The following is a 12,763-nucleotide window of genomic DNA, read 5'->3' as shown; positions in this document are numbered from 1 at the left end:
TAAGAGATTAATTTAATACAATTTGGAATGAGGCTGTAACATGACAAAATGTAGAAAAAGTAAAGCGCTGTGAATACTTTCCGGATGCACTGTATATGTGCTTTTTTATATTACAGAGAAATAAAAGTTGTAAGTGCTCCAACTGTGACAAAGAAGGTGATAAACACCACTGAATTCCATAAATCACACATGGTACTAGACCTTTTGAAACAGAATTAATGATGAAAACCGAAGTTCCACTGTGAAACACGACTTGCTCCTCTTGTCCAACAAAAGGCTGAAATATTCATCGCAATGAGTAATGACATCAAAATATCAAAATCCCAATGTGACTTTGAAATGCATCAGATAAACCATCTATTTCCAACAACCACATTGCATGATTTGCAGCCCTTGGCAAAGCTTTCAGCAACGTATGAAAAGACGGGGCGATGTGGAAAAAAAAGTATCAAGAGAAACTGGCGCGGTGAAAGGTCCGGGGTCACAGACAACACACCGTAGGTGCAGCTGAGCCTTGAAGATAATGGCGTGTAAAGAAATCTAGCCTGGTCGTGGTACAGTGAGGTGTGTGTGTGGGTGTGTGTACGTGCTAGGTTACCTGAGGTGGGCGACTTGCTTCTCTCCATGTCAACGGACTGCTGGTTGTCAGAGAGTTCAGTAAGGCCTGCCACAGCCAATGGCAGCCCCAAAGAAGGGAAAATAGTATAGAGAAGGCATGTGTGATTATTTTAACATCACCAACTGAACAGATTCAACAGACATCAACTTCATGTCAGCCACTCTGAGACCAAAGACGTTTTTGTTGTTAACAATTATGTTAAACTTTACTTCACTTTTGAACTCATCAAAATGGAGTTATCCTGCTTAAATGTCAGTAAATTAGATTTTGAACAAAAGCCAATCAGATATCCATGAGTTAAAGCTGCTATTTGCCACCGGCTCAAAACATTTTTTTCAACCAAAAAATATAATAACACCACCAGCGGCGAGCATATGTCACAGGCAGTGGTTTAAAATAACAGATTTTTTCAAAATTACTAATTAAACTATATAAAATTTGCTGTATATTGTATCCATCCAACCATGTTATTTATCCTCAATAGGGTCGTGGGTATGCTGGAGCCTATCCCAGGGCAAGAGGTTGGGTACACACTGGACTGGTTGCCAGCCAATTGCAGGGCACATGTAGACAATTTGGAGTCGCCAGTTAACCTAACATGCATGTTTTTGGGATGTGGGAGGAGTACTCGAAGAAAACCCACGCACAACATACAGTGCATCCGGAAAGTATTCACAGCGCTTCACTTTTTCTACATTTTGTCATGTTACAGCCTCATTCCAAACTGTATTAAATTAATCTCTTACCTCAAAATTCTACACAAAATACTCCATTATGACAATGTGAAAAAGTTTTTTTTTTACTTTTTTTGAATTTATTAAAAATAGAAAACCAAAAAAATCACATTTACATAAGTATTCACAGCCTTTGCCATGAAGCTCAAAATTGAGCTCAGGTGCATCTTTTTTCCACTGATCATCCCTGAGATCTTTCTACAGCTTAATTGGAGTCCACCTGCAGTAAATTCAGTTGATTGGACATGATTTGGAAATATAATAACTGTCTATATAAGGTCCCACAGTTGACTGTGCATGTCAGAGCACAAACACCAAGCATGAAGTCAAAAGAACTGTCTGTAGACCTGCGAGACAGGATTGTCTTGAGGCACAAATCTGGGGAAGGATACAGAAACATTTCTGCTGCTTTGAAGGTCCCAATGAGCACAGTGGCCTCCATTATTCGTAAATGGAAGACGTTTGGAACCACCAGGACTCTTCCTAGAGCTGGCCGGCCTTCTAAACTGAGCGATCGGGGAAGAAGGGCCTTAGTCAGGGAGGTGACCAAGGCCCCGATGGTCACTCTGTCAGAGCTCCAGCGTTCCTCTGTGGAGAGAGGAGAGCCTTCCAGAAGGACAACTATCTCTGCAGCAATCCACCAATCAGGCCTGTATGGTAGAGTGGCCAGACGAAAGCCACTCCTTAGTAAAAGGAACATGGCAGCCCGTCTGGAATTTGCCAAAAAGCACCTGATGACTCTCAGACCATGAGAAACAAAATTCTCTGGTCTGATGGCTTTCGTCTGGCCACTCTACCATACAGGCCTGATTGGTGGATTGCTGCAGAGATGGTTGTCCTTCTGGAAGGCTCTCCTCTCTCCACAGAGGAACGCTGGAGCTCTGACAGAGTGACCATCTTGGGCCTTGGTCACCTCCCTGACTAAGGCCCTTCGTCCCCGATCGCTCAGTTTAGAAGGCCGGCCAGCTCTAGGAAGAGTCCTGGTGGTTCCAAACGTCTTCCATTTACGAATAATGGAGGCCACTGTGCTTATTGGGACCTTCAAAGCAGCAGAAATGTTTCTGTATCCTTCCCCAGATTTGTGCCTCAAGACAATCCTATCTCGCAGGTCTACAGACAGTTCTTTTGACTTCATGCTTGGTGTTTGTGCTCTGACATGCACAGTCAACTGTGGGACCTTATATAGACAGTTATTATATTTCCAAATCATGTCCAATCAACTGAATTTACTGCAGGTGGACTCCAATTAAGCTGTAGAAAGATCTCAAGGATGATCAGTGGAAAAAAGATGCACCTGAGCTCAATTTTGAGCTTCATGACAAAGGCTGTGAATACTTATGTAAATGTGATTTTTTTGTTTTTTATTTTTAATAAATTCAAAAAAAGTAAAAAAAAAACTTTTTCACATTGTCATAATGGAGTATTTTGTGTAGAATTTTGAGGTAAAAGATTAATTTAATTCAGTTTGGAATGAGGCTGTAACATGACAAAAAGTAGAAAAAGTGAAGCGCTGTGAATACTTTCCGGATGCACTGTACATACCCCCCACTCCCAAGTGGAGTATCGAACCCAGGTCTTCCCGATCTCCTTACTGTGTGGCCTACATGCTAACCGCTAAGACAGGGGTCTCAAGCTCAATTTACCTGGGGGCCACTGGAGCTAGGGTCTGATAAGCTCTGATAAAACATTCCACTGTTCTCAAATATCTTAATTTTTATTTTTCTGCACAAAATAAGATGAAAATATAATAATAATAATAATAATAAAACGGCAAATAATAAAAACTTAAGAAACCACATATAGTTGGTGGGTAGACAAATTAGCACAATTAGCATTAGCACAAAGCATTATTAGAGCCCTGTAGACATGACAAAACACAACTATAGTCACATTTATACTTTTTTTATTTACAACATTTTGTGCAACTGCAGGGTCTTGAGACACATGCTAACTCGCAAACTAGAGACCTAGCGACCTAAACGGTAGCCTTCAAGTTATTTCCTTTAAACTTAAATAGCCAAAAACTTACCACTTCCACACGGATAGGGAGGATAACTATTAACAGTTATTTAACCTTTAACATGAACATTAATCAAACGTAATAATTTTTTCTGGGTACATGATACCATACAGCATCCATATCAAACTTGCGCGGGCCGCACTAACATTAAACTTTCATATCAAGACGGGGGCCTCAAACTAGTGTCCTGCGGGCCACATTTGGCCCGCGGGCCGCATGTTTGAGACCCCTGTGCTAAGATGACTGGCCAATGGCTAACCCAATAAGATGACTGGCCAATGACGGTTGTTGGTATTCGAGTACAGTCAAGCGCTTAGATTGGTGTGTCATTTTAGGGGCGAGCACTTGTCACGGTGAGTTTGAGGCTCGCAATGTGATCATCTGTCAGGCAGCGGCTATAAAGCCCCGGTCCCCGGTACGGATTTGGGAGCATGTAGTACGTGCGACGAGTGAGCATTTGCACCGCGCTTGAAACGAGCGTTGGGGTCACTGATATCACACTGTTATCACATACTACAGTATTAATTGGCCCTGTACCCTAGAAACTACCCATGAATGATACGGGAAAAGGCCGAAATGATACTGTGTCAAAGCCCAGGGCAGTGATACTGATAAAATATAGAGTTTAACCATGTCCAGTATCAGCCCCCGTAGCTGTCCACTCAGAGCGCGCTGCTCTGGTATCGTGCCCGTGAAACAACCAATCAGAGAACAGCGCACAAACGTGAACACACAGCGTTTGTTTTGCTGCCCAAACTTGATTAATGGAACTTTAATTGTCAGACATTGATAAGATAAGACTGTTGATGAAATATTATTGTTGAAATATTTTTGCAATTATTGTGTTTACACTGTTTAGATATAATACATGTAATAAACTGAACATTTTCTGGAAACAAAATAGTCTTTTGATTAAATAGTACGTGATAATAAGCTCATGGTTAAATAGTATGTGATAATAAGATCTTCGGTCTCGGGCTGATACTGACACTTGGGGGCATGATACTGGGCCTGATACCAGACAAACCATGTGATAACCTATAAGTACAGAAGAGGGAGGCAGCTGCATAAAAAAATGTGAGTTGTGAACACCAGCATTTGGTTCCTTTTCTGGTAAAACAAACATTTGGTTTTGTTTGGCTTGAAATGAGCTATGAAAATAAATGTCACAAAAATGAGTAGCTCTTGGCCATTTTCATTTTGTAAAAGTACCTCTCTTAAAGTACAAGCAAAAAAAACCTTGGTGACCCCTAATATAGCCAGTAGTCCATTTAAACATTTACACTGCATGTATATGCTCGGTTTTGGTATCGGACAATTTCACGCATGGATTGGTGTAACAAATGAGTCAGCTTGCCCTGTATTCTACCGTTCCGTCCAAGTGTGCCCAAACATACCAACCTCCTGCATTTTTTCATTTTTTATCTCCCTCAGTCAGCTGGGATAGGCTCCAGCATACCTGCCACCCTAGTGAGGATAAGTGGTATAAAAAATGGATGGATTATTTTCTTTATTTCAGCATGAATACTCTGACATTTTCTTTAGAAGCCATCTTGTCAAGTTGTATTGATTAGTCAGTCTCTTTGCATGAAAATGGAATGAAATTGCACTGCTCATTATTCTCAAATTTTCCCTTGACAACTAGTTAGCGGCCTCTAAGCAGCCGCCTATCCGTGGCTTGCAGCAACTTTAACTGAGCTGAAAGATAATCTTATTGCATATTTTTGGGCTGAATTATCAACATTTTTACTGCTCATCAGTGTTTACTTTGAGCAGAGTGGCTGAATCCCGGTGTGACCTGCACTACCATATGTTCAGTATATTTTTATAAATCTGAACTTTGAACGATAAAACCAGATTGCTTTGATATGTTGACATGATTATGTACTGCAAATCACACGGTTAAGTGGCATACACTGATACAAAACCAAAGAACCACATGAAGGATCGGGATCTGCGTGCATTGCATGCATCAAACACAGGCAATAAGGGGAAGTAGTTTCTTTCCTTTGACGTGACCCCACCCCAAATGCTCAACATTGAGCTTTTAGTCAAAGTGAACCAATTTTGTTCTATTTGACTTGAAAAATTCAGTCCATCAAATGGATCATGTAATATTCATAACTGGCCTTACTAACAGACTCCAGGGAGCGTCTGTGTTTCTGTAAAAGACAAACCAGGGACATGAGTGGAACAGGCAGCTCCAGTTTATTGGCTAAATCACTTCTGATATCCTGTTATGAGACCAGACATCGCCACCGTCATTCCAAGCATCTCTTTGGTTTGGCTTTGTTATTTAACTTTGTCAACAACCTTCAACAAGCTAAACAAAGAAACCCCCACCCCCTGCACGCACACACACACACACACACACACACACCCCCTGCAGCCTACCGAGTAGGCTTGACTTACTCTGGTAGGATGTACGAATCCTTTTCTTTGAATCGGAATAAAAGTTAGACAGGCCACGCATGCAAAATTCTGTCAGGCAGGCCCACATGCCCACACCAGCCGCCACAGAGTCACCATTAGGTTGGAGAGGTAGAGGGAGGGGTGGATGAAGAAGTGGTTGTAAGGAGGGTGTAGTGGAACAGTAAGTAGATGTGGGTGAGACGTGAACATCAAGGAGTTGGGAAGGAAAGGAGGGAGATAATTGAGCATAGAGGGATGGATGAGAGGAATCATGAGAAGCAAGTGTGGGGGCCGTAATGAAGGAAAAAGGGGGGAAGGGGAAAGAGAAAAGAAAACATTGGCTTAGAGTGGAAAGAAAGTGAAATCAGGTAGCAGCTGCAAATGCAGCAGGCTGGAGAAATGCTAAGGCAGGGGTGTCCAAAGTGCGGCCTGGGGCTGTTTATGTTTTTGGCCAGCGGCACATTATGAAAACAAATGAAACAAAAAAGCAAAAAAAAAAGAAAAATACCGTATTTTTTGCACAAAAATGTGCAAAACTCGATGATGCGCCTTATGTGTGCGCTGAGTTTCAAAATCTGTAAAACTGTTGTTGTGCAACTTTGGTAAGGGCTGTGCTTGATTGACTGTCGGATCATCAGGGACGTGATAAGTACGCTGGAGGCGATAAACCAATCAGAGAACATTATGTAATATGTACAGTACATACGCTTAACATTCATTTTCTACCGCTTTTCCTCCCGAGGGTCGCGGGGGTGCTGGAGCCTATCCCAGCTGTCTTCGGGCGAGAGGCGGGGTACACCCTGGACTGGTCGCCAGCCAATCACAGGGCACATATAGACAAACAACCATTCACACTCACATTCAAAATTTGGAGTCGCCAATTAACCTAGCATGTTTTTGGAATGTGGGAGGAAACCGGAGTACCCGGAGAAAACCCACGCATGCACGGGGAGAACATGCAAACTCCACACGGAGATGGCCGAGGGTGGAATTGAACCCTGGTCTCCTAGCTGTGAGGTATCTCAGTTCATAGTTAACTTAATAAAGTTGGCCTCATAACTACACGGCCTAGCGTCTTGTTTTGCGGCTATTGTAGGTTAGAAGCAAAACAGACTGCGTTCAAGGTGCTGCCTGTGCTAAATAACGCGCATGATGACAGTGGGTGATTGAATTTTCCTGCACTTGGTCAGTATTAATCATGTAGCAGAAATGACTTATATAGCAATTTTTTGTTCACAATAGTACAACAAAACACACAAAATACAGGATCCTTGTAAAAATATCTGCAGGTTTGGAGAACATGTCATATTTAATTGATTATTTTTTAAATCCAAGGTAGAAAAACGTTTGGACACCCCTGTACTAAGGCAATATTCAACTCAAGAAAATAAAATATATCAACAAAATGTTACCAGCAGCATCAAGCTGTTGCATTGACTGACTTTCTGTGTGGTTGCTTAAAATGTTGGAATTAGCTGAGAAATAAAAATGTAAGAGAAAGAGTCTGAAAGCGTCATTTATTTGGCCTGTTGTTTGGCAGGACTGTGTTCTGTTAAATCTAGCACCCCCTGTGGTGTGCGAAAAGGCCGCCGTGCTCTGCTTTTTATCTTTCCAAATTGATTTTGTAGAGCCAACACAGAGAGACCTTTATAAACTACAAGTGCGTCAACAGCCAATAACAAGTCTTATGCAACAACCAATGAAAAGAGTTACCTCTGGAGCTTAGAGTAACCCTTCCATCCACCTTGTCACTGCCTTTTCACACTAATACCAAATCACAACATTTTCCATTATAAAATAATCCTACATCAACATGGCCATGTAAAATATTTAACATACTGAACATTTTCAAAGAGTATTAGTGTGAAAAAGTCATTTGACAGTAAAGATCAGTTTCAAGGAAAAGGGTGGCATAGGTCGGGAGGGACGACAAGAACTGTATGGCTTTTGACTCCGGGGTCTCAGTTTGAGCAGGACTAAAATAAAGACAGGACGCCAACTGAAGGGACAACATGCATAATAATGCAATGCAGACTGACATAACATATCCTGTTAACATGCCCCTCATATCACAGTGCAGAAGTGTGACAGGCAAATACACATGGGTGGATGTTTTTGTTTCTCTACTGAATTCTATGAGAGACAGGCAAAAGAGAGAGGAGGAAAAAGGGGGGTTGGACTACAGAAATTGCTTTATTTGACAGAATGACCGTTAGAAGAAGTGTTCCAAAGCTTTACTATCACTAGAACATAAAAATGGTTTGGTATCCGTTTTTGTACGTCTCTTTTTCTCTCAACAAGCTTATAATTTCAGCAAGTTCAAAATTTCACAGATTTTCACAGATACTTTGTTCTTATACAGATGTTTGTGCCGCTTTTGAAATTGTGTTGTTGCCAGCATTATTTGGATTCCTATTTGAGAATGTATTATGACTTATCTTACTTGTTCATAGCAGAATATGTTATTTTAGTCGACTTTTGGTCACTCTTAAAAAAACAGACACTTACTTTGTATATTGCATTGTTGGTGTTATGTTGCACAAACATTAGCCACGTATACATGGACCCAAATATTCATTTGCTCAAACGGAAAGAATCGAACCTTTGTATACACCTCATTCCGAAAGAAAAGTGCCAATCCGAATGAACATATAATCGGATTCACGGGGGTGGAATATTCCTTTCCCCAATCTGATTGAGGTATCTTGTACCCGCTCAAATGGAAAGTTGTCAGGGTGCCTTCTTCTTCTGTGGTTTATTGGCAGTTGGCAAGCAGCTTTCGGTGTGCCGCCATCTGTGGAACAGAATCTAAACCCTTCTATACTTTATTCACAAGTCCAGTTTTATTAAAAAAAAATATATATATCTATATAAAACATGTCCCGATTTTAAATGTAAAATATTAGCAAGATTGAATTTGATCTTTTCCTGTTTAAATTTATGCCGGGTGCGTTCTTTCAGCACATGCTCAGATATGACGTAACACGCAGCTCGAGACGTTCTTCAGTTTTAAAAATGGAGGTAAGCAATCGGCACTGGACTGCTGCGGAAAGTTCGTTTTTGATCCAAACTAATTTCAAGACTGGACAGATGAAAAACTGGCAATACGGAATTATTCCAACAAGTGAAAGAAAAACTCGGGGAAGTCGGTATCACGTGATGTTGATGTTTACGTTTTACTGCGTATGCCTCATTGACTATTCTGTTTTATTTTATATGTTTTATGATTATAGCGGTACATGTAGACAAGAGATTGGAATATTCCTTTCCATGGATACCATTGTTTTCGGAAAGGTCATTCGGAAAGATTCCATTCAGAAAGAGAAAAACTCCTCATGTAAACGTGGCTACTGTTCATTTGTGGAATGCATCCAGTGGCATCACAGTAACAGACATATAATTACACAATATTTGTTTGAGGGACAAGCTATTTCCAATATTGGTATTGTTAAAAAGCGCTGGACAATATATCAAATGTCGGTAGCCATATCGAGCAAGAACGATCTCATTAGTTTCATAATAATCAAATGCATAATTAATGCTTTTCTCATACCATGTAGTGTAACATTGTAACATTTTTCCCTCAACAGTTGTGACAAATTCCAGTTTTGAAGTAATACCGTATTAGTTCATTTTCAAATATAAATGTTTCAGTGCTACATTTCGTCAACAGACCAATCTTCCCAGAGATTCGTTGAAATTTTAACATGAATCTTGTGGAATCGGTAATATCAAACTGTATTTGTATTGTGGAAACTATTTATCACCAAATGTACTGTTTACAAACTTACCCTTACCCTTTCCAGAGTTAGTCTACCTGTTCAAAACAGGCAACTTTAATTTGTCTTGTAGCGTTGATTGATGAAAGCCTTAAAAGTAATGGTATTGATTAGAGGAGGAATCCAATTAAACCACCTCTATTATTGATTATTCATGAAGGGTACCTGTGGATAGATCAGTCTAGACATTGATCAGCTTAAATGTATGCCAACAGCTCCGGAGAGGACAGAAAAGGAAAGGAACATCAAAGAAGGAGTACAGGAAAGAAAAAGAGAGCCTACATGTTATGGCCAAATGCAATGCCATCCAGAAGTGTTTGGTTTTTGCTGTAGTTGACGTCAAAAGATGAATATGACACCACAGAGATGCTTTCACTCCTGTTGCATATAAAAAGTAGTATAAACACACCTGTCAGATGCATGCTCTAATACTTTTGCTCACATGAAAAATGGGTCGCTTCAAACAAAAGGTATCTTCCGAGTCGTGCATCCAGGTGTGAATACTTGGAAATCAAAGCTCAAATGTTGCTCTCTACAATTAAGTTTTGAGAAAGACACAGACATTAATTTTCACAAACTATGCTGCCTCAGTTTTTTATGATTGCAGTTTGCATAAACTACAGAATTATGAAGAGTGATAAGATTAATGACAGTTCCTCTTTATCATGAAAATGAACTATTTGTACCGCAGCGCTGCCACAAAAGGAGCAGCTGACATCAAGTTAGTGGTTCTCTGGTCAAGGTAGGTGAGAGTGTTGACAAGGACAAAGGATGGATCCTCACAGAGTGAGAATAACTGGAACTGGAAGCTTTAAAAAAAAAGGGGGGGGGGGGTGATGGGGCTTGAAACCTTTGTGTTTCCTCTGTTAACCATGGTTACCTGTAAGGAAACATGTGCAGTCACCATTGCTTCCATGGCTTCCCAGCCAAGGCATATTACTAATTGCACCTGAACCAACCATGCATCCATTTACTAGGGTGACAGGTGTATGCTGGAGCCTATCCCAGTTGACTTTGTGCAAGAGGACTGGACTAGTTGCCATTGAAACCCATCATTTATCAGATCATTAAGCATATCAAGGAGAGAGGTTCAGTTGTTGTGAAGAAGGCTTCAGGTTGCCCAAGAAAGCTCGGTAGGCGTGTGGACTGTCTCAGAAAGTTGATTTATCTGCGGGATCGGGAAAACATAAGCGCAGCGATTGCTCAGGAATGGTAGTAGGCAGGCATCAGTGCATCTGCTTGCAAAGTGAGGCAAAGGCTTTTGGAAGATGGCCTGATGTCAAAAAGGGCGCAAAGAATCGTAGTAACATCTGACAAAAAGATCTAAAAATCCTGAAGCAGCAAACTTTATGAAAACCAAATCTTTTGTCATCCTTAAAACATTTGTCTGTATTTATCTTTTGATGTCAAACCCAAATGTTTTCTGCAAAATTAAAACAATTGGCTTCATCTGGGGGGCACTGAAGTGACTCTTGACAGTGTATGTGTGTTCAGTTTGTGTGTGTTAGTTGAGTACATGCATGAGTGTGTAGGTGTAGTTGGATCCCGGAAATGTGCGTGTTCTCTACCTGAGGTGGACTGTCTGTTCCTGCGGGGGGATCGGGTAAGGCGTTGGTAGGGATCAGCGGCGCCGTACAAATCCAGAGTGGACATGCACAACAGGATGGTTTTCTGCAAGTAGTCGACCACCGCAAGGCCATTACAGTTCCCGAATGCCAAACTGGGGTCAGACACAAAAAGGAAGGGAGGGGAAAGAAGACTTAAAACGGTGGCAATGTCACCATGTTACACTTCTGTAAAACGGACCTATTGTGCTTTTTCCACTTTTCTGACCTATAAATGTAGTTAGAATGTTGTATTCTCGTGTTAAACATTTTCAAAGTTTCAGATAATGAAGTTTGCACATTTAGAAGTGAAGTTTGGGATGGCTCAAAACGCTCGGTTTCAAAAGGTGTTGTAAAACTTCCTTATATGGGCATATCTGTAAGCATCCCTCAAGCTATGCTACTCTGTTTACTTGCTAGCAAAGCTACATTTGTTTACACTCCTAACAACGCCATCATCAGGGGCAAGTGGTTGAAGTTCCTGATTTCCTACCAGCGAAAGAAATGGATTTTAATCTGTCAACGGTATTTTCACACTGGACTGTTTTGTGAACATGGGCCACTATGCAGCTGGGCTAGCCGACAAACTTGCTGAAGCCCTACGCCTAACAGTTGACCAGTGTCCTAACTGTCGTTATTTTGTGTAAGTCATGGAGCAAAAGCGCTTGCACACACGGAAAAGTTGTTAATAGCCATTTTCCACTACAATTAGTGGCCACATTCGGTTATCGGTGCTGTAGAAAAACAAATGCTAAAATGCGAAAGCTACTTACCATTATGAGACATCTTGAAGTAACTTTTTTCTTGAGAAAATTAAAACTGTCTCATCTCTACTTCCGGATCGGATTCGGCATCCTACACATATGGCTTGATGTTAAAAGCGGACATTTAAAAAAGATAAATCGCCGTTTATTATCAACTCCTGCACCATTAGCTAGCAGCACAAACCGGAATTCCTTTTAAGGACCAATCACAGTAGACTGGGCGTGCCTGATGGCAGGCAGTGGGTGGAATACATTAAAACAAACCACGAAATCCAAAGACATATAGCTGAATAGGTGCAGATTCTGGAAGAACTATAAAGACGTGTGGGCTGGTTATTGTGTGTCGCTGCTCTATAGTCCACAACTCAATACAAAGGGTGGAAGAATAAGCATAACAGGTCCCCTTTAAAGACGTAATAGCAATTCTGTCCACATAACTCTGAGTTTTATAGTCAATAAAAGCGTGTCTGTAGACTTCATCACTTGAGCAGCAAGCAAGCACTTCATTTATTGATCATCTAATCGCTTGTTTGTGTGTAAGGGGGAAAAGAGAAAAGCTTCAACACCGGGCCATTTATGTATTAAAGTGTCGATCCTCATTTTTTCCAACACTTTTGTTTATTTCACTTTGTTCACCAGTGAATAATGAATCTGAAAGACAAATTTCAGACATACACAGGAGGTGCTTTGCCTAAAAAATTTGGTGGTCCAATTTCAGGATTGCTCAGTCTTGGCAGATCTGTGCTTAACTGAGCGCTATTCTCGTTACAATTGATTTCCCAGAAGCTCCACAACCAATCGCTACTCCTCTGTTTTAAAACCAGTTTCACA

At 40.9% G+C, this 12,763-nt stretch overlaps 1 protein-coding gene across 13 annotated transcripts in view; it reads right to left on the bottom strand.

The window, feature by feature from the left end:
* Positions 1 to 12,763, bottom strand: part of stxbp5l (syntaxin binding protein 5L) — a 169,717-nt gene that overhangs the window by 40,462 nt on the left and 116,492 nt on the right. For 8 of the 13 annotated variants that reach the window (XM_058082203.2, XM_058082207.2, XM_058082204.2 and 5 more), the window contains exons 18-20: positions 11,133 to 11,284; positions 5,786 to 5,854; positions 599 to 664 (exon numbers count right to left, since the gene is read on the bottom strand). In XM_058082203.2, the coding sequence (XP_057938186.2) occupies positions 599 to 664; positions 5,786 to 5,854; positions 11,133 to 11,284 (287 nt within the window). The remainder of the gene's footprint in view (positions 1 to 598; positions 665 to 5,785; positions 5,855 to 11,132; positions 11,285 to 12,763) is intronic. The other 5 variants (XM_058082206.2, XM_058082209.2, XM_058082212.2 and 2 more) reach the window with 1 other exon arrangement.

This window comes from Doryrhamphus excisus, linkage group LG12 (genome assembly GCF_037039965.1).
Source record: "Doryrhamphus excisus strain RoL-2023G ecotype Guam linkage group LG12, RoL_Dexc_Guam_v1.1, whole genome shotgun sequence".
Classification (NCBI taxonomy): Eukaryota; Metazoa; Chordata; class Actinopteri; order Syngnathiformes; family Syngnathidae; genus Doryrhamphus; species Doryrhamphus excisus.
The sequence above is the reverse complement of the archived record's forward strand: the minus strand, read 5'-3'. Positions and strand labels throughout refer to the sequence as shown.